General features: G+C 38.9%; 2 protein-coding genes across 2 annotated transcripts; one reads left to right on the top strand and one right to left on the bottom strand.

Moving 5' to 3' along the window:
* On the bottom strand, nt 7,737–9,833 carry LOC109846366. Its single transcript, XM_020415591.1, has one exon. The coding sequence runs from the start codon at nt 9,831–9,833 to the stop codon at nt 7,737–7,739; it is 2,097 nt and encodes a 698-aa protein (XP_020271180.1).
* LOC109846462 (acyl carrier protein) lies at nt 13,114–15,003 on the top strand. Its single transcript, XM_020415701.1, has 3 exons — nt 13,114–13,272; nt 13,745–13,940; nt 14,806–15,003. The coding sequence occupies exons 2-3, from the start codon at nt 13,746–13,748 to the stop codon at nt 14,998–15,000; spliced, it is 390 nt and encodes a 129-aa protein (XP_020271290.1). The 5' UTR covers nt 13,114–13,272; nt 13,745; the 3' UTR covers nt 15,001–15,003.

Genomic DNA, 20,403 nt, shown 5'->3' with positions numbered 1-20,403 from the left:
AATTATATATCAATTATTCTTTATGAAAAAGAATAATATTAAAAGAACAAAAAAAAATCTGCCTCACTTAAAATTACTACTAGTTTTTATGCACATGCAATGCACGTGGTTAAATATCAAAATAAATTTTTTTATTTTATTACTATAAATAAGTCAGATTCATTTTAATTATTAGCTTTGCTATAATTTTTATTTAAACATTATAAAAAAATTGATATAATGGATTTTTGTGCTAAACTGTGATCAATATACTTAATTGGGATATCATAACTAATTTTCACAGAAAAATATATCAGTTGACATAATAATATCTTTAAGCAGAATAATAAAAGAAAATAAGTTAAATTGATACTACATGTCATATTCTAAACTCTACCAATCCTAAGCTATAGTATGGAGTCAATGATGAATAACAATATCATTATGAACTATAGTTCTAGCAATAAAAAAATAACATTTCTTATTGCATTGAAAATAGAATTACACAACACTTTTCAACATTATAAGCTCATGTTTTATAATAAACAATCTCAAAAGCAAACATGAAAAAAAGTACGATAAACATGATATTACACAACACTTTTCAACGTTATAAGCTCATGTTTTATAATAAACAATCTCAAAAGCAAATATGAAAAAAAAGTACGATAAACATGAATATATATATATATATATATGAGATCTTAGCCTACATTATTTGATAGACTTAAAATAATAAAAAGACAAAAACTAAAGATTAATGGTAACTATAGTATAATTTTATGTGATAAAAACAATCACATAAGCATACAAAAATGCTAAAAATTTTGCATGAAAATTCCTTCTAAAAATTCCTAATTTTACACAAAAATTAAGTTGTAGTATAAAATGTTCAAAAAATATTATCATTTATTCTTTTTATTTCATATTTTAATTGAGCCGAGATCAATCTTTCTCCACCTTTATCTTTTTATTGGGCAATTCTAGAGTAGCGTCTTCATCATCTACATCAAATGTGATATCAGGTTGGAGCTTAATTTCTTAAAATTAATCTCTTCAAATAATGAAGTCCAACACCAAAATCAACCCATTTGTCTTCTGCTCCCTGTTTGTGGGAAATTTTGAAAGAAGAAAATGAGAAAATGAATTTGTATTATTCTCTCTGACAAACTTAGAAAAAGAATTGATTACAATTCTCTCGATATAATTTCTCTCTAACAACTTAGAAAAAGAAATTATAAATATTCTCGATCGGTTTCCCAATTTACAAAAGAGAGAAGGGTCGACTAAGATCCTTCCATTTGTTTAACCTAGGTTCTTCACGGTAGCGATGAGATGCCTCCCTCGAAACTCGCGTCGAGTTTGCTTCTCGTTAACGATTCGAATACCTCGCTGGGTTGAAGTCAATGAAACTTGCGTGACAAGTTTTAAGAATAACTCTTAACGAGTTTTAAAACTTAGAACGAGTTTAAACTCTATAACAGAGTTGATTTGAACCGAAAATCGATTTTAAAGCTAAGTAGGAAATCCCTAAAGATTTTATGTTGCTGGCGAAAACTCTAAGATCTCCAAAAGATTGATCTTCAAATCCAAAGAGGAGATCCGAACGCCTAAAGCCAAAAGATCATCCCCGAACTTAGTTGAGTTTTCTCATATTTATAAGGGTTTTAGAGGTGTAACCGCCCCCTTAAATCTCTCCTTAATGGGGTGTAACCGACCCCATTTCATGGGAAATGGTTTTAAAACCGTTCAAGGGTTTAAGGGGTGTAATCGCCCCCTAAAATCTCTCCATAATAGGGTGTAACCGACCTCATTAAGTTGAGATACGATTTTGATACCGTTCAGGTTCTGTTTGAACCAGTCAAACGCTGAAAGTGGCGTTCTGGGCCTGAACTCTGCGTTTTAGACCTGAAACGCAGAGTTAGGCATGCGCTTGAGGCTGAAAACGCCGTGTTCGCACAGCGTTGTGAATCTGAAACGCACAAATAAACTATGCGTTTTGGAATTTAAAGAGATAGTTGACTTCTAATCTCTTTCATTTGTGCATTAGCAGAGATCGTTATTTTGTAATCTCCACCTTAGCTCCTTAAAATGTGGGAGTCGTCAGATTATAACTCATGTAGTTGTCTGTGAAGACAGCTAAATCAGAGTTTCCATCGATTGTTATGAATGTCGTCGAATTACAACTTCTCGATCTACGTAAAAATCTTCTAATTGTAGCATTCATTTGTTGATTTGATTGTGGAATTGTTAGTATGGAAGTCGTCAAATTGTAACTGTCATTATTGGTGTTTGATGGGGATCAACTATCTTTAGTGATATTTAGACAGCCTACACCCCCCCCCCTCAAAAACCATAACCCTAATCCATCAAATGAGTTTGTACATAATAAAGAACAAAAAACAATGTTAAGAGACAAAAAAGAAAAAAGAAGGAGTTGAATAAGAATCACTAGGTTTGTACATGATAAAGAGCACAAGACAAGATAAGAGTCCAAAAATATATTAGGATATACTTGGATCAATTAAATTATATTATTACTCATAATTAATATGCATAAAAGAAAAAATGTGTTGACAATCTTAAACTATAAAATAAACTATATGGGCCCTCTAATATAATTTTTTAATGCAAGCAACCCGCAAGATTAATTTTAAAAATCTCTTGGTTTTGTGAAAGAGTTTGGGTGTAAAGAAGAAATGTTAAATTATCTAATCTAATTAAAGTAGGATCATATAAGTTAACCCCATACACGAAATTTATTTTAATCAAAACCCATATATAAGTATTATAATTGGCATTGAGATCAAAGATACGTATGAGATTCTCTTTGACTTTTATACAAACAATATCTATTTAAATAATAATAGTATAATTAAACTTTGTGATCTGGAAAAAAAATCAAACATATAATATAATTAATTACTTTAAAATAATCTAATCTAATTTAATAAGAAGAAAATAGATAAAAGTACTGTGAAAGTTGTTGCAATTTTATAATTCATAATTCTTAAACAATCTAATCTATTCTAATAAGAAAAAAATAACAAAGACACATACTTGTTGAAGGAGATAAAAGTACTGTGAAAATTATTATAATTTCTTAATCCGAAAAAAGATCAAATATATAATATAATTAATTGCTTTAAAATAATCTAATCTAATCTAATAACAAAGACACGTGCCTCTAGAAGGAGATAAAAGTGCTATAGAAATTATTTTAATTTCTTGGCGTATATATATTGGTATATGATGTTGCATGTGAGAGGATAACAATTATAAATAGAGTTCTATTTAAATAATAATTGTATAATTAAATTTTAAAACTAACTATGCAATACTTTAAACTATTTGAATTTTAGTTGGTAAGAGATCGCCACGTTGTGTGTAATTATTAATCATATAGCATGTGAATAATTGTTCTTACTTTGGCATTACTAATCATGTAGCACATGAATAATTTTACAGTTTGATCATTGATTACATATAAGAGCGAGGGGGTAAATTTGGCATTTAATAAATCGTCTAATTAACATAAGCGTACCATGAACTACTTGAATTTTAGTCGGTGAGAGATTTGCCACGTTATGTGTAATGATTAATCATATAGCATGTGAATAATTGTTCTCACTTTGGCATTATTAATCATGTAGCACGTGAATAATTATTTGCAGTTGATCATTGATCACATATAAGAGCGAGGGTTGCTCCATAATGCGAATCTCGCGTTTGACGTTTCAATTGCAATTTGAACGGTTTAAAACCGTTTTCCACATAATGGGGTCATTAAGCCCCCATTATGGTGAGATTTATGGGGTTAGTTACACTCCTAGATCTCTATAAATAGCTGAGAATTCAGCTGAATACAGATCCTTTTGGATCATCTTGGGTGGGAGCTTTTGGATCATTCGGATTGGCTATCATTGAGATCGGCTATTGCCTTGAAAAGAGAAAAGCCATTGGCTTATTTTGGCTAAAAGGATTGAAATTCCTTTCTGAAATCAACTCTCTAGCAGAGTTCTAAACTCATTCAGAGTTTAAAACTTGCCTTGCAAGTTCTTCCCGACATAAAAGTCAAAAGCAAAGATCGAAATTCCATGAAGCGATGTGTTCAGATCGTCAACGGGATACAAGAATCAAACTCCTATCGTCACCAAAAAGAACCTAATATTAAACAAAGGGAATGATCTTCGTCGATTCTTCTCTCTTTTGTAAATCGAGAAACCGATAAGAAAATTATAGGGAAAAATGCAAAATAGACCGTTTTTATAAAATATATAGCGAAATAGACCGCTTTGGTAAAAAATTAGCAAAATAGACCTCTTTTTGGCTAATAGGCCAAAAAGAGGTCGATTTTGAAAAAGTGGGCTCAGAAAACATACGGGACTACTAGTCCCGTATGTTTAAAGCTAACTAATCCCAGTGGTTATCGAACTCAGAAAATATACGGGACTAGTAGTCCTGTATATTTTCTGTGCCCTATCAAAACGTACGGGACTAGTAGTCCCGTACGTTTTACAGAGCCATTTATCCACTGCCCAGCAAATCCACGGGACTACTAGTCCCGTGGATTTGTTGTGCAAGAAACAAAATTTTCGCCAAAAAGATATCATTTACAATATCACAACACAAATCTCATCATAGAGTACATCACCACACAAATCCGACGTAATCAACAACATCACAACACAAATCCGACGGAATACACATCACATCCAAAATCCGACAAAAATACACATCACAAATCCATACGATAATATATATCAGTCTAAGATAAACAAATCCAAATGTCTCAAGTCGACCCATACGATAATATGTAGTTCAAGATAAACAAATCCAAGGTCAATAAATCCATACGACAATATATATCTTAGTGGAAAAACTAACAAATAAAAAATCCACCCCTCCCCCGTTGTCTCTCTCTTTGCACTCGTTGAGATCGTCGGCGTCCTCCTTCGACTTGAGCTTGAATATGCTCGCTCTCCGGTTGTGTGTGGGGCTGTGATGGACCGGCTTGCTGTGACGGACCGGCTTCATCGTCGTGCGTGCAAGGTCTACCGCGTCTACGTCAGCGTACATATAGAGTGTCGTCAAGATTCACCTGCTCACGACATTTATGTCGATCCTCATAAGTTTGTTGAAAAGCTCTACGAACTCTCGCCACTATCCGATGCAATATCGATACATGTACTGAATCTCCTGTGGCGGTAGCTATGCCCTCATTTGCAATCCCCTCGACCTCGTTCATAGCATCTATCTACAATTACATAAAATTATTGATATTAGAAACCATAAGCTAAGAAGAGATTGACATTCTATGATAATTTTGACAATTTAACTTACCCATCGTCTCTCATCTACCCCTCTCGGTACATATCAGGATTGTTGGGAGCGAATCTCGATTTCGTCAACTGGAGGCGTAGTTTCAGTGATTATCCAACGTCTGGTAATCTCCCAATACTATTTAATGTAATCAACTTCTTCCATCGGAGGATAAAGCTGATTGGCAATATGTTGATGTCGATCATTCCACCTGGCAATGAATGATTGATGTGTGCGCTGCCAGTCAATTTGATGTCCACCTTTAGTCGCCTTTCTCTCTATTTTTTTGACATATTGTGGAGCATGTTGCGCGAGTCCAAACTGTCTAAACACGCGATCGGGTACGTGCATCTCCACAATCTCGAAACAAACGAGAGGAACTCTGGCCCTCCATATGCCATGTCCCTCCATACAAATCAGCGATAGACGAGGTAGGTGAGGGGTGTATGGCTGCCACTCGATCTGTAAAAAAATCCAAATGTTAATATCTCTTTGAAATATATGAATATCATAGAGTACTTCAATTCAAATTCGATACCTGAAAAATTTTTATCCAGTCGAGCTCCCCTCTGTAAAAATCTAATTGCCTAGCCGGTGTCTCATCATAGGCTTTTGTGACATTCCATCTGCAAGAAACATTTTTGTTCAAAATGTTAAATTTAAAATTAAATACAAATGAGATTCAATTTGACACTTTTTACCTACAGCCTAGTGGAATATCTCCATCTAACTCTCGGATCTCGCATAATCGTGGTTTCAAAACTAATCTTTCCCATGCCCAAACTTGTAGCAATGTTAAACAACCCTTGAGCTCCTTATTTTGCATTAAAGCAACCTTTGACATTTCTCGATATAGGTATGCTAAAACAGCACTACCCCAGGATAATGTCCCGCACACGTCGAAGTCTTCGATAAGTGGTAACCACCTAGCGCGAGTTCAAATACGTTAGTCATGTATACTAAGAATAGTGAGCAAAAATCAATACTTAATGTTTACTTACCTCAAATGGACTTTATGTTTACTTGAATCGGGAAAAAGAAGCGTCCCGATCATGTGCATAATATATGCTCTCGCATGCTGTTGGATCATCACTTCAGGTGCATCTTGTGGCAACGGGTTTCCAAAACTCTCCTTAATCTACTTCAATCTAATATACCCTCCAGGCAAGGACTCCGGAGATATTCCTAACAAATTATCACATACTCTTCGCCAAACATGCCTATCAGTCCCCGTGATACAAGGGCCATCAATGCGGAGACCTAGGATCACTGCTACATCCTGGAGAGTAATAGTTGTCTCGCCGACACGTAGATGGAAAGTATTAGTCTCCGGCCTCCATCTATCCATCAACGCGTTAAGCAGTGCCCAATCGAGCTTCATCCATTTCAATTTTGAGCAAGTAAGAGTGACACAAGGGCCATCAATGCGGAGACCTAGGATCACTGCTACATCCTGGAGAGTAATAGTTGTCTCGCCGACACGTAGATGGAAAGTATTAGTCTCCGGCCTCCATCTATCCATCAACGCGTTAAGCAGTGCCCAATCAAGCTTCATCCATTTCAATTTTGAGCAAGTAAGAAAACCGGCTTAGGATACTAGGGCAATGATGCGAGGATCATCAAGTGGCCAGCGCGTATGTCCAAGGCTATGATCAATCATAACCAGCTCTTGTCCTCTCTGCACATAAATGAATACAAATATTAGATTATAAAAATGAATAAGTAATATGTGACTGTAAATATGTTATCATTACCGATGTAAATGATATGCTCTCCGATCGGTGGCGTGACTGATCATAAAGAACTTCATCATTAACCGGTCCTGGAAGCATCGTGTATATACCTGCACATATAACGGTAACTTATGAGTTTCTGCCAAATCAAATACATATAAACAATGTATCTACTTGCTAAATCAATAACATATAATGATGACATATCATTAGAAAATATTTTACTTACAAATTAATTGCTATCTACTTGCTCTTGATGGACAACGAGACCTATTATGTCCTAATTGATTACATTGTCCACATCGGATTCGTGACGCTACTCCTTCACGACCTTGATCCATGGTAGATCTAATGCGTACGGATTTTGGCCGTCTAGCTTGTCTTTTGCGCTTAGGTGGTAATATATAAGGTATATATAAATCCGGCCAATAACGAGTATCATCGGGAGGATGAAAACTCTCCGTATAAGCCTTAAATAATGATTTGTTGAATACCAAGCTGAGCAATACCGGTCATAAGGCAATCTAGCACCACCATCTTGATTGGAACTAGCCGCTAAAACGTGTTGACATGGGATTTTCTGTAATTGTGATATACTACAAGTACAACTGCACTCCTGATCGTCGAGATGAACGGTGTATGTACCATCACAATCTTTAACCTCCCACTCATTGTTGTTGAATTGTTCAATTCTACATGTTCTCAAAGCCACAATCCTTTCTGCAAAATAATCTTATTGTTTGGAGTGTACTTACTCGTCCAATTTGCACTATCACTACGCCTCTTATTAAAGTATGCGTTCAATCTATAAAATTTCCTTGCAACTAAGGCTTGAATTGGCATAGCACGGGCACCCTTAAGTATGCCGTTGAAACTTTCGGAGCAATTAGTTGTCATCATACAATATCGCACTCCACCATCTTTACATAATGCCCATCGATCTTCGTATTGCGGCTTCAAGTTTTGTTCAATCCAATCGTGGGCTTCAAGTGATATGGATTTAATTTTCTCTCTACAATGCTCATATACCAGTGAGTCAGTTGCACAACCGGCTTGCCATAATAGATTTTGTAAATTGACCTCTCCATGTTTTTTCTTAAAATTAGCTCTTATATGCCGCAAGCAATATCGGTGATGATGTGGTGCACTCCACCCCTCGTGCAAGGCTCGTGGAATTCCTTTCATCCGGTCAGAAATAAAGGTAATAACTCGTGGACTTTGAACAGTCGGAATATATTTGTAAATACATTGAAAAAACCACTTCCAACTCGATGTATCCTCCACCTCCACAACTGCAAAAGCTATAGGAAATAGCCCACCGTTTGCATCTACACCGGTCACAACCAAGAGCACTCCTTTGTACTTGCCATATAAATATGTTCCATCGATACTTAAGAGCGGACGACAAAAAGAGAACCCTCTAATAGCGGGCCCAAATGCCCAAAAAACACGTATGAACCTCTCTATTTCTGGCGCGACCTCCTTAGACACTATGTCATATTTAGTACCCGGATTTTTCCTCATAATTGCTGAAAGGTAATGCGGAAGTAATTGGTAAGATTCCTCCCAATCTCCAAAGATTTTAGTCAACGCCTTCCTCCGTGCATCATATGCTTTACACTTGGATATTGTTATTCTTTTCATATCATATACCCTTGTAATTATCTGTCCTAGAGTAAGATCAAGTTCCCACCTAACTTCGGGCATAATTAGCTTTGTGATATAAGAGGAAGTCAAAGTCTTATGATCATAAGTTGCAGTCGAATTAGAACATGTATGGAGTCCGCAATAACTAGAGATCACAAATTGGCCAAGTGATTTTTTCCTAATAGCTGCATTAAGCTTCCATGGACACTTTGAATTTCTATCATCTGCAACACTTGTATTCTCTCCTTGACCTTTCTCATTAAAGTAACACTTTACATGATAGCTAGTTGTGTAGCTTTTCACCGTCTTGAATTTGACCCGGTTTTTGATTGCCCATTCACGTATAGCGAAAATTAATGTTTCCTTGTTCTCGAAAAGATCTCCTTTCTTGAAAGTAAAGTCCTCGGGTCGATCGAAATTAGGGCCAGGATCGACGAACTCAGCTTGTGAGGCATTTATCAACTCATCATTTTGGAACTCTTCTGGCAACGGTTCTTCAGACTCTACATAGTCGTTATTTACGCAATATTCATCCATCCAACTTACATCATCATTGGTCTCTCTAATTGCATACTGCATACTATCAAGACGTTCAGCCTCTTCAGCATCTTCAGTATCATCATCGGCATCTACATCCTCATCATTATCCTCTACTATTGTAGAACCCCCCGGCAAATCAACTGAAACATGACCCGGCGAGTTGTGGAACATGTCATTTGGCATTGCACCCGACTCATTTTTTAAGCGCATGACACTTTGAGATAACGATATTTGATTATCAAGCATGCGGGAGAACTCTCCACGAGCATATGAAACTTCAGCAACCACAGACATTGGAATGTTTTCAATAAACAACTCGATTGATATTTGTTTTTCCGCAAGTTGTATCATGTTATTCAATTCTTCATCATTGGTGATCTCTACAGCAATTGTTCTTTGATCATTTATTGAACAATTACAGAAGACCTTAATGCCATTTTCGACGTGATTAATTCCAGTAACTCTGTATATTTGCGCCATCAATCTATCAAAGTTCCAATTTCTGGACAACATGAACATTTTCCTAGAGGCTCCATCGTATATAGGCATATTATTCATTCCAACGCTTAGTTTTCCATTGAATAAGCAAATAATCGGTACTCCATTCGCCATTTTAACTGAAGCATTAAAATTCATCATATAAAAATTATATTTTTTTTCAGACATTTTTCTACACCATAATTATATATTTCATCTAGATATACAACATTAACTAAACAATACATATAAATTTATAGAAAAATTAAAATTTGTACCTTGATTAAATTTCAAATTTCAGATCTCTCCTCGGCCTCATAGAGTATAGACGGCGTCGGCGTCAGTTTTGAGGGAGGAAGAGGTGAGTTGGGTTTGGGGGAGAGAGATTGGGATTGTTGGGTCGGATTTGGGGTAGATGGAATCGGGTTTGGGACGTTGATCAGCTTGGGAGAGAGTGAGAGCTCGGGAAAGAGAGAGGGGAAGATCTGGAGTTGAGCTCAGGAGAGAGAGAGAGGGGGGGGATCGGTGATTGGTGCTCAGGAGAGAGAGAGGGCGATGGCGAGAGAAAGAAGCGAAGGGGAAAATGTGCCCTAATTTGAGATGTATATATATATTCAGCAATTCTACGGGACTAGTAGTCCCGTAGAGCGCATTTCTTGCACAACAAATCCACGGGACTAGTAGTCCCGTGGATTTGCTGGGCAGTGGATAAATGGCTCTGTAAAACGTACGGGACTACTAGTCCCGTACGTTTTGATAGGGCACAAAAAATATACGGGACTACTAGTCCCGTATATTTTCTGAGTTCGATAACCACTGGGATTAGTTAGCTTTAAACATACGGGACTAGTAGTCTCGTATGTTTTCTGAACCCACTTTTTCAAAATCGACCTCTTTTTGGCCTATTGGCCAAAAAGAGGTCTATTTTGCTAATTTTTTACCAAAGCGGTCTATTTCGCTATATATTTTATAAAAACGGTCTATTTTGCATTTTTTCCCCAAAATTATAACTTCTTTTTCTAAGTTAGTTAGAGAGAGATTACTTTGAGAGATTGTATTCATTCTTTTCCTAAGTCAGTTAGGGAGATTAATACAAATTTATTTCTCAGCTTTCTTGCAATTTTTCTCGCAAACAAGATCTAAGGAAACTGAGCAAATTTCCCCAAAATCAGAAGAAATCAGCAAAAACCGGACAATAGCAAGCCACCAATTTTGTAGATCCAACACGCGAAGAGAGAAGAAATGGTTGGACTTGGCAGTAAACCTAACCAACTGAGTGATTTTCCCAAAATATTGCAGATATGACAAAAGGACAGAAGAGGAGGGTCGTCGTCGGTTTTTCGCTCGATTTTGGAGGAAATCGCGATGAGCGATTTGGCTGGGGCTGTAGGCTGTCTAAAAATCACAATAGATAGCTTATCCCCCATCAAACACCGATGATGGAAGTTACAATCTGACGACTTCCAGAAGGCTACAATTTGAAGACTTTCACGTAGATCGCTGAAGGTTACAATCTGACGACCTTCACGACAACCGATGAGAGCTCTAGTTCAACAGCATTCACAATCAACATCGGGAGTTATAATCTGACGACTCTCATATTCTCAAGGAGCCAAGACGAAGATTACAAGACAATGATCTTTGCAACGCTATGACAAAAGAGATTACTTGTTAATAATCTCTCCAAAGCAAGACGTGGAACTCATCACCGCGCTCTAAGACCAAAACGCGGAGGTCCTCCCCGTGTATCAACACCAAAACGCGGAGGTCCTCCCCGTGTGTCAACAGTAAAACGCGAGGGTCGAACCCACGTTACAACATCAAAACGCTGGGGTCGAACCCACGTTACAACATCAAAACGCTGGAGTCGGACCCGCGTTACAACATCAAAACGCTGGAGTCGGACCCGCGTTACAACATTAAAACGCTGGGGTCAGACCCGCGTTTTTCAATGTCCGGCGGGTACCCAACTCCGCGTCTCCTGTCTAAAATACGGAGTTAGGGTCCTGAACGCCAACGTGGGCGTTTGACTCGTTCAAACATGAGCTGAACGGCTCCAAAACCGGTTCCCATGATTTATGGGCGGTTACACCCCACTTAGGAGTGATTTAAGGGGTGGTTACACCCCCTTAATCCCCTATAAAAGCGAGTAAACTCAACTGAGTTCAAGGTGGGCTTTTTTTTGGTCCGGAGTTCAAGGCTTTTTCGGCTGGCTTTTTCGGCTGGCATTTTCGGATCTGAGACTTGGCAGCAAAGGGAGAGATCGGCATTCATCCTTTGGAGCATTCCTTGAAGCCTTCGACCTTGGCTTAAGAACTGATTCTCGGTTCAAATCAACTCTTTTTCAAGAGTTTCCAACTCGTTTAGAGTTATCAACTCGTCCAGAGTTCTAAACTTGCCACGCAAGTTCTCCACAACGTCAAATCGTGAGGAGAAGATATCGTTCCAGTGAATCAAAACGTCGGATCGTCAACGGAGAGCAAACTCGACGCGAGCATTCGAGGGAGGCACTCCATCGCTACCTTGAAGAACCCAGTTTTAAACAAAGGAGAGAACCAAATTCGTTCTCTTCTCTTTTGTAATCGAATTGTAATCGGAATCAAAGAAATACAAGTCAATTTTCTTTCGTTCTTTTCATTGCAATTTTTCCAACATACAGGGGCAGAGTAGTTTTTTACCGCTGCAAACCCTAACTCTCTCTGAGAACCAAACCCGCACAAAGAAACGAAGGGAATTAATATGTCCGAGGTGGACAATGTGTGTGTCAGTGTTGGTTTTGGAAGTGTGAAGACCGAAACCTGAAACAAAATTGCGAGTTTGGAATTTCTCGGGTCGGTCGACAGACATGGTGAGTCGGGTCGATCGCAACGACTGTAGGAAAACAACCTAGGAACTCACTCTGGCCGGTCGATCGAGGCTTGATGTCGATCGACTGAGAGTGGTGATCCGGTCGACCGAAGGTGATGGTCCGGTCGACCGAAAACATGCACAATAACCCTGTAGGGTTTTGAGAAGATTCTTTCAGAGAGATCTCAGAGAGATAAAAACCTATTTGTAGGTGTTGTAATCTTCTTCAATTAATCAAAGAATTGTGTGGTGTGGCTCCCGATGACGTAGGCACGTTGCCGAACCTCGTTAAATTTTGTGTGTTCTTTCTTGTTTATGTTTCCTGTAATTTTCTCTTTTATTTGCGATGATTTTTCTACCTGCGAAGCTCTTAGCAATAAGGTCCGGAAGGGCACGGGTTCGAATTGATTGTTTCGATCGGCGGATGGGTAAGTTGGGACGTACCCAAATTCATACATGAGCGAGCCGGTCATAATCTACACACCTTAATTGAGATCATCACGGGCGAGAGCTGTGTTTATAATTTATAACAGGGCGGATGACAAGAAAGCTTACCATAAATCCTCGAGTACGGGCTTTGTAGAGATTATTACATTTTTACCAGTCGGGTCGGCTTTGTTTTAAAACTGCTTCGAGGAACAGGACATCCGATCAGTACAGATCTACCCCCTCTGCTCTCCCCCCTGTGAATCTCTGCTCTGGTCGTCGTCTCTCCGCTGTCGAAGAGGTACGCCGCCACCCTCTGTTTCTGTTTACGATCTTTGTCATTTGGGGCTTTAAAAATGCCTTTTTTTTCCTTTTTTCCCCCTTTCTTTCTTTTAATAACAGCAACATCGGATTCATAGCCTTTCTAGGGCCAAAATCCTTCATTAATTATCATGTTCGCGCTTGTAAAAAAAAATACGGATTTCACGAAAAAGACCGGGTCTTTTACGCGTTTTAAGGTAGTTAACTGCACGGTCACGATGTCAAGGTTGTTTCTTCAATTAGCAATTATTTCGGAAAATGAAGATTCAAGCCCGCGTTTGACTTGTTAATTTGAATAATAGTTTCAAGCTGCGGTAACTTGCTTTTTTATTTTTTTTTATTTTTTTGCTTGAACGTGTAGCATCAGTAAATAATAGGTGCTCTTAATATCTAGCTTGATTTCTCCGTGTTCTGACTTTGGTATTCATCGATCTGTTCCGGGCTTTCACTAGAATGCAGCATTTCCGAAATTACGTACTCAGGCGTATCCGCCTGTCCGCAAAGTCTCTAGCATTCGAGGAAGGTGGAAGGCCTCTCTACGGGCTGACGCGGTGCATGTGTGCTTCATCACACGATTCAAGCTCCGAACGTCTGACGGCTCGAGTTGTAGAGCTGGTTAAAAATTTTGACAAGATAGATGCGAGCAAGGTGATCCTAAATTCTCTACGTGTTTTATTAGCATGCTGATCCTCTTATGAGTTAAAAAGGACTTCCCTAATATCGAAAATAAATGATGCATGGTATCGACTTTACTGTTAGGGCTTTCGTGGCGATTGCAAGCGAACAGAACCGTAAAGAATGGTATTTTCTTTACTTTTAGCGACCCTTAAGCCACATACTCCGATCGTTGTAGGTTTGCTCCGATCGGCATGCCAACAACTAACCTTGATCTGCCTTCTTTGCTAGCTGTTGCCACCATACTCCTCTAGCTCGATCGTCGTTTTTCATCCTCTATGAGTTAATTTGTACCTTTCTTCGCTTACAAATCTCTTGCTTGGCCAAAATTGTAAGCAGATCGTCAATCACAGAATGTGGCTGATCATGGTCCTTCACTTCCATGATCTTGGTCTTTATATCGAGCTGTTTCCTCTCCTGTAAAGGTTTGCCATGGTGGTTCTTGATTGTATATTTTGATCAACCTAGAGGGGGTTTGCATTTACATTAACTTTAGGGGGCATTATCATTTTCTTTTTAAAAGATATAAATGTGGGAATTCACGCAATAAATTAAATTGCCCGTCGGTTTCCAAGCCATATTCATTGAGTGACACCAGTCCTCAAGTCTGTCATCCGCAGAGCTTGCAAGTTACATCGCAATTGAGCCTTGACTTTTAGGCGGCTTCATTTGGTAATATGCATATATACAGGGCACTTTCTTAAGCTTGTTGCTTTTCTGAAAATCACCTTCTTTGCTTCCGTGCCTTTCAAATCTTTATGCCTTACGTTCTGAACCTAACATCTCAAATAGCTTACTATACTGACCAGGATCCGATCTTTTTCTTGCGTCGGGGCAGGTGACAGACACTGCTGACTTCCAGAAGGATCTGAGCCTGGACAGCTTGGATAGAGTGGAGCTTGTCATGGCCTTTGAGCAGGAGTTCTCCATTGAAATTCCGGACGATAAGGCTGATAAACTTACTTGTTGTGCTGATGTCGTGAAATATATTCAGTCTGATGCTCAGTCCACCACCAATGCTGAGAGCTCCTGATAATACATTAAACAATCTCCTTGTAAGTTTGGAATCTTCTTATCTGTGCTTGTGTTGTGTTGTTGAAGTTATGGATTTTTTAGTGATTTTAATGCCCCGACCATTATGTTTGCTCACCAGAGTAACATGTTTAGGTCTGAATTGTTAAGGGCTGGTTGCCTAGATGTCTTCATGCATAGCTACGCCAAAACATTGAGCCTATCGCTGCATTTTACGTGTCTGTGCACAACAGAGGAATATATAAGCATGGCATGTATGTTGCTGTGCGTATATGTTTTATGGCATGTATGTTACTGTGTCTTTAACAAACTTTTTCTTGTGCACCCTAGGAAGAATTTGTTTTTTTTTTTCTTCTTTTTTGAGAAAAAAGGATGGAGCATCACACAGACACAAACCGAATATATTGTTCTATGAGCCACACATGCAATAGTACTGCAAGTGATATAGTTTCACAGTAGGAAGCTTGACGCTGATGTTTGGTGATAACCCACAAGCCCACAGGGCTACGTGAACATCCTTAACTGGTAGTCCGCATTCATAGATCTCAAGTCTATTCAAGTTAGCTTCTGCACACTAATCTTTTGTAGCTAATATATATTCTCAATTCTGCTTTGAAGCTTCAAGTACGTAGTATTCCAATGCTTTGTTCCAAGAAATGTATAGGCCTTTAAGGTTGCTGAGACCAAATAGATTAATTGCTTGTAGTGGCTGGTGGATTCAGAACCTGGCTCGATCTGTCAATAGTTGGATCTTAGTTCCTTGTTCTAGCTATTAATTTGCATCCGAATGAAATATCTGTGTAAATTTTAGAAGCTATTGATATAGTGGGCAATACAGCTCAATTTGGATTGTTGATGAATAATAATCTATCTTATGAAACATAATTGTCTCTCACAACACGCTACTGTAGGTAGTAACATCTGCACACAATTTTCCGTGGTGCCACCACAAAATGACTTTCATCCAATATATATGAATTACGAAATGCATGCTGAAAATTAAGCATGAATAGTCTCCCCATGAACCATATCTTTTAATTTAGACTGTCATAAGAGATTTTGATGCAAGATGTTGAATTATTAAGATTAAGAAAACTGATATGTTAAGCCGGGAAACATGTGGGTACAATGTGCTAGTATTTGTTGGAATATTAAATTAAAATGTTAGAATAAATGAGGTTAATAGCATGAGTTTTAGAAGTGCAAGGGTCATAGGTTATGGAAGAATAATAGTCACTCACTCCTTTATTGATGTTTTATCTTTATGACATTAAAATAGGAGTTTAATTTGTGACTATTGGTATAATGCCTATACGTTTTGTTTTTGAAGCCTATATAAAGGGCTATTGTAATCCTTGTTTCATCAAGAAAAAATTTAAATAAATAAAAGTAAGTTCTTTGTCTTCATTTGGGAGAGTTCTAAGTTCGTAAACTTAAGAGTCAACAGTGGTACCAGAGCCACTTGATCCAATTGCTTGGTCGAGCAACGCTCATCAATCGGTCGAACACTGATCGCCTAAGCACAGAAGCACAACATTGACATTCTGAGAGGACCGCAGAAATAAGCCGCTCACATTGACATGAATGAGTGGTTTGTTGCATTGGTCTTTCTCTTGACAAAAGTTCCCATAAATCGGAGACTTGGGAAGTATTTCTCTCTGAACGTGAGGTTAAAGCTGGAACCCCCTGTCCATCAGTAGACGAGATTGGTTCTTGGTGAACATGGATCTTAAATCCATGTTGGTCTTTTCTGACACGACGAATCACATCGTGTCCTAAAGAAGGAACACGAGAATCGTGTTTAGATTGAAGAACGCAAGACTGAGGTCTACTGGTTTTATTACGGGGCAGCTCATGATGTTCATATCGATCTATTATGCGCCTCTGCATCTGCGTTTTGCTGGTGAAACGCACCTCTTCGAGCTGCATTTTGGCTGGTCAACGCAGTCTTGGGGACTGCGTTCTGATGGTAAAACACAGGCCTGAGGGCTGCGTTCTGAAGGTAAAACGCAGTCCTGAGGGCTGCATTCTGAAGGTAAAACGCAGGCCTGGAGGCTGCATTTTGCTTGAATAATGCGCCCCTGAGGGCTGCGTTTTGATTGTTAAATGTGCCTCTGAGGACTGCATTTTAATGTTGGAACGCGCCTCTGAGGGTCACATTCTGGTTGATCAACGCAGTTCTGAGGTCTGCGTTTTGATGTTAGAACGCGTCTCTGAGGGTTGCGTTCTATTTGGGAAACGCACCCCTAAGGGCTGCGTTTAGCTTGGCTTATGTGAGGCTCATGATTGGGCACATAAAAGTGAGGCTTGCATTCTAAAGTAGAAACACAGAGCTCGTGTTGAGGCTCACAAACGCGAAGCTCGCGTTGATTGGGGGATCGGTTCTCTTGGAGTTGTGCTCGTCATCGAGATCTCCTCCATCGTCGAGCGGCATTCTTCTTGGCCTATTCCAAGGCCTTGGTGGTGTCACCATCTGGGTTGACCTGGTTTGTCGCCACAATGGGCCTCTTGTGACCCGATACCCGTCGTCTTGGCACGGGTTTGGCTGAAGCTGAGCCCACTCCATCGGAGGAGGGGATGTCCGAGCAATCTGGCCCAAAGGAGAGGTCTTCCTTGGGTGATTCGGCTGCAATTGGAGCAGTTGGAGCTTTAGTCTCGTTGAGACATTGTGGATCTTGCGCATAGCCCTGGAGCTAAGAGATCCAAAGGAAAGAACTTCCTCATATTTGGCTTGATCAAACTCTACCACGAGAGTTTCGACCGTTGTTCCAGCGAGGTTGACGTCGAATCGCACCACCACTTCTTCGTCAGTGAAGCTAGTCTCCAGCGGAGTTGCCATCTTTTGTTTGGTGGGAAAATTAAAAGAAAAAAATAGAAAATTGAATTTGTATTATTCTATCTGACAGGCTCAGAAAAAGAATTAATTACAATTCTCTCGATACAATTTCTCTCTAACAGACTCAGAAAAAAAATACACTTCTTATATCAGATTCCCGATTTATAAAAGAGAGAAGGGTTGACTAAGATTCTTCCCTTTGTTTAACCTGGGTTCTTCTTGGTGTCGATGGGAGTTTAGATTCTTGTATCCCGTTGACGATCCGAACACCTCGCTGGAACGTTGTCTTCGCCTCTTGACTCGATGTCTTGGACGAACTTGCAAAGCAAGTTTGAAATTCTTGACGAGTTGATAACTCTGAACGAGTTTGAAACTCTATGAAAGAGTTGATTTAACCGAAATCGGTTTGTAAGCTAAGGATGAAGAAAGCTCCTGTTGCCGAAGAATGCTCTGAGCTCTCCAAGGATAAATATCGATCTCCCTTAAAGATGATCTACCAAAAGATCTCCTCTTTGCTGTCGAAAAGAGGATGAATTGGAGATCCTGAACTCAGTTGAGTTTCCCGCTATTTATAAATGATTAAGGGGTGTAACCGCCCCCTTAAATCTCTCCTTAACGAGGGTTTAATGGGGTATAACCGTCCCCCATAAATCTCTTCATGATAGGGTAGTGATCCCCTCAAATCGTGAAAATGATTTTAAAACCGTTCAGCTCGTGTTTGAACGAGTCAAATGCAAGAATTATATTCTGCACACGAATTCTGCGTTCTAGACCTGGGACGTAGAGTTGGGCTCTACATTTGAACCTGAAAACGCACGAATTTTGTGTTCTGGACCTGAGACGCAGAGTTGGGCTCTGCATTTGAGCCTGAAAACGTAGCCACGAACTCTACATTTTGAATCTGGAACGCAGCCACGAACTCTGCGTTTTGAGTCTGGAACATAGCCATGAACTCTGTTTTTTGATTCTGGAACGCAGCCACGAACTCTGCGTTTTAAGTCCAAAATGCATCTACAAACTCTGTGCTTTGTTGTTGGGACGCAGAGATGAACTCTGCATTTTGAGTCCACGAACTCTGTGCTTTTTGTTGGGATGCAGGGATGAACTCTGCATTTTGAGTCCACGAACTTTGTGTTTTGTTGTTGGGACACAGAGATGAACTCTGCGTTTTGAGTCCACGAACTCTGCATTTTGTCGTTGGGAAGCAGATATGAACTCTGCATTTTGACTCTGGAATGCAGAGGCGAGCCTCAGGCGGGCTTGGCGAGCTTCAGGCTAAGTCTAATGTTCAGGCGAAGTCCAGTCTTACAGACAGACTTCACAACATAACTTGTTGCGAAGAATAGGTCGTAACTTTCAAACCGTAAGTCGGAATTGGACGAATTATATATGAAAATCGACTATCTTGACGAGACAGAGCTGACCAAACCCACCCTAAGGGTTCAGTTTGTTCCTGTTCGTTTTGCCAAACTCCTTATGGTTTGAGAGATATCTGTGTTTTGATTTGAAGGGACCGTCAATTTGTAGTCTCTTTTGCTAGATCGTTGCAAATATTGTTATTTTGTAACCTTCGTCTTGGCTCCTTAAAAATATGAGAGTCGTCAGATTGTAACTCCCGATGTTGATTGTGAAGACTGTTAAATTAGAGCTTCTATCAATCTACGTGAAATTTTTTATATTATAGCTTTCTGGAAGCCGTCAAATTGTAACTTTTATCATCGGTGTTTGATGGGGATCAGCTATCTGTAGTTATTTTTAGATAGCCTACATAAACAACGAGTAAAGGAATATAACACAAGCAATATCTAATATATATATATTATATATATATATATATATATATATATATATTATAATATATATATATATATAATATATATTATTATAAATAATATATATATATATATATATAGTTATATTATATATATATGAGATTAATGGGTATCCTTGTCATATGGAGGGGATTCGCTCCTATGCGCCTCTAACAATCATCATGATTGAGCGACATTCGTGGATGATCCGCCTCGCGTTGAAACTTGACTACATATTCTAAAACCCGCAACAACACCCAAGTTTGGGGTGACACCGCGTCGTCGTTTGATCCTCCATCGAACCATCTGTGAAACAGTTTCTATTCATTCAAAACCGTTAACATTTGATTACGAGTGGATGAAGGGTGCAAACGACGACGGGTCTCCCCAAACTTGGTCGTGTTGGGGTTTTAGATATGTAGATCAAGTTCAACGGAGCAGATCATCCATACATATCGCTCAATCATGTGATTTATGAGGCGTCATAGGAGACAATCCCTTGCCTATGACAAGGATAGCGCCATTAATCTCTGCTCTCTCTCTCTCTCTCTCTGCTCTATATCATATATAATATATATATTATATATATAATATATATATATATACTATATAATTATATATATATATATATATATATAGGTGAAAACCTCTATCAACTTAAGTGGATAGAAAATAGTTGTCCCACCCAACTTTTTATGCCATGGATCTGCCTAGGATCTTGCATGATATGAAGAACTTTTTATATATTATAAATAAC

The sequence above is a fragment of the Asparagus officinalis genome, chromosome 6, assembly GCF_001876935.1.
Source record: "Asparagus officinalis chromosome 6, Aspof.V1, whole genome shotgun sequence".
Lineage (NCBI taxonomy): Eukaryota > Viridiplantae > Streptophyta > Magnoliopsida > Asparagales > Asparagaceae > Asparagus > Asparagus officinalis.
The sequence above is the reverse complement of the archived record's forward strand: the minus strand, read 5'-3'. Positions and strand labels throughout refer to the sequence as shown.

Excerpts from the sequence above, each read along its gene's own strand:
- LOC109846366 (XM_020415591.1), bottom strand. The coding sequence starts at position 9,833 with ATGGCGAATGGAGTACCGATTATTTGCTTATTCAATGGAAAACTAAGC.
- LOC109846462 (XM_020415701.1), top strand. The coding sequence starts at position 13,746 with ATGCAGCATTTCCGAAATTACGTACTCAGGCGTATCCGCCTGTCCGCA. Across the intron at positions 13,941-14,805 it reads ACAAGATAGATGCGAGCAAG|GTGACAGACACTGCTGACTT; the intron begins GTGATCCTAAAT and ends GCGTCGGGGCAG.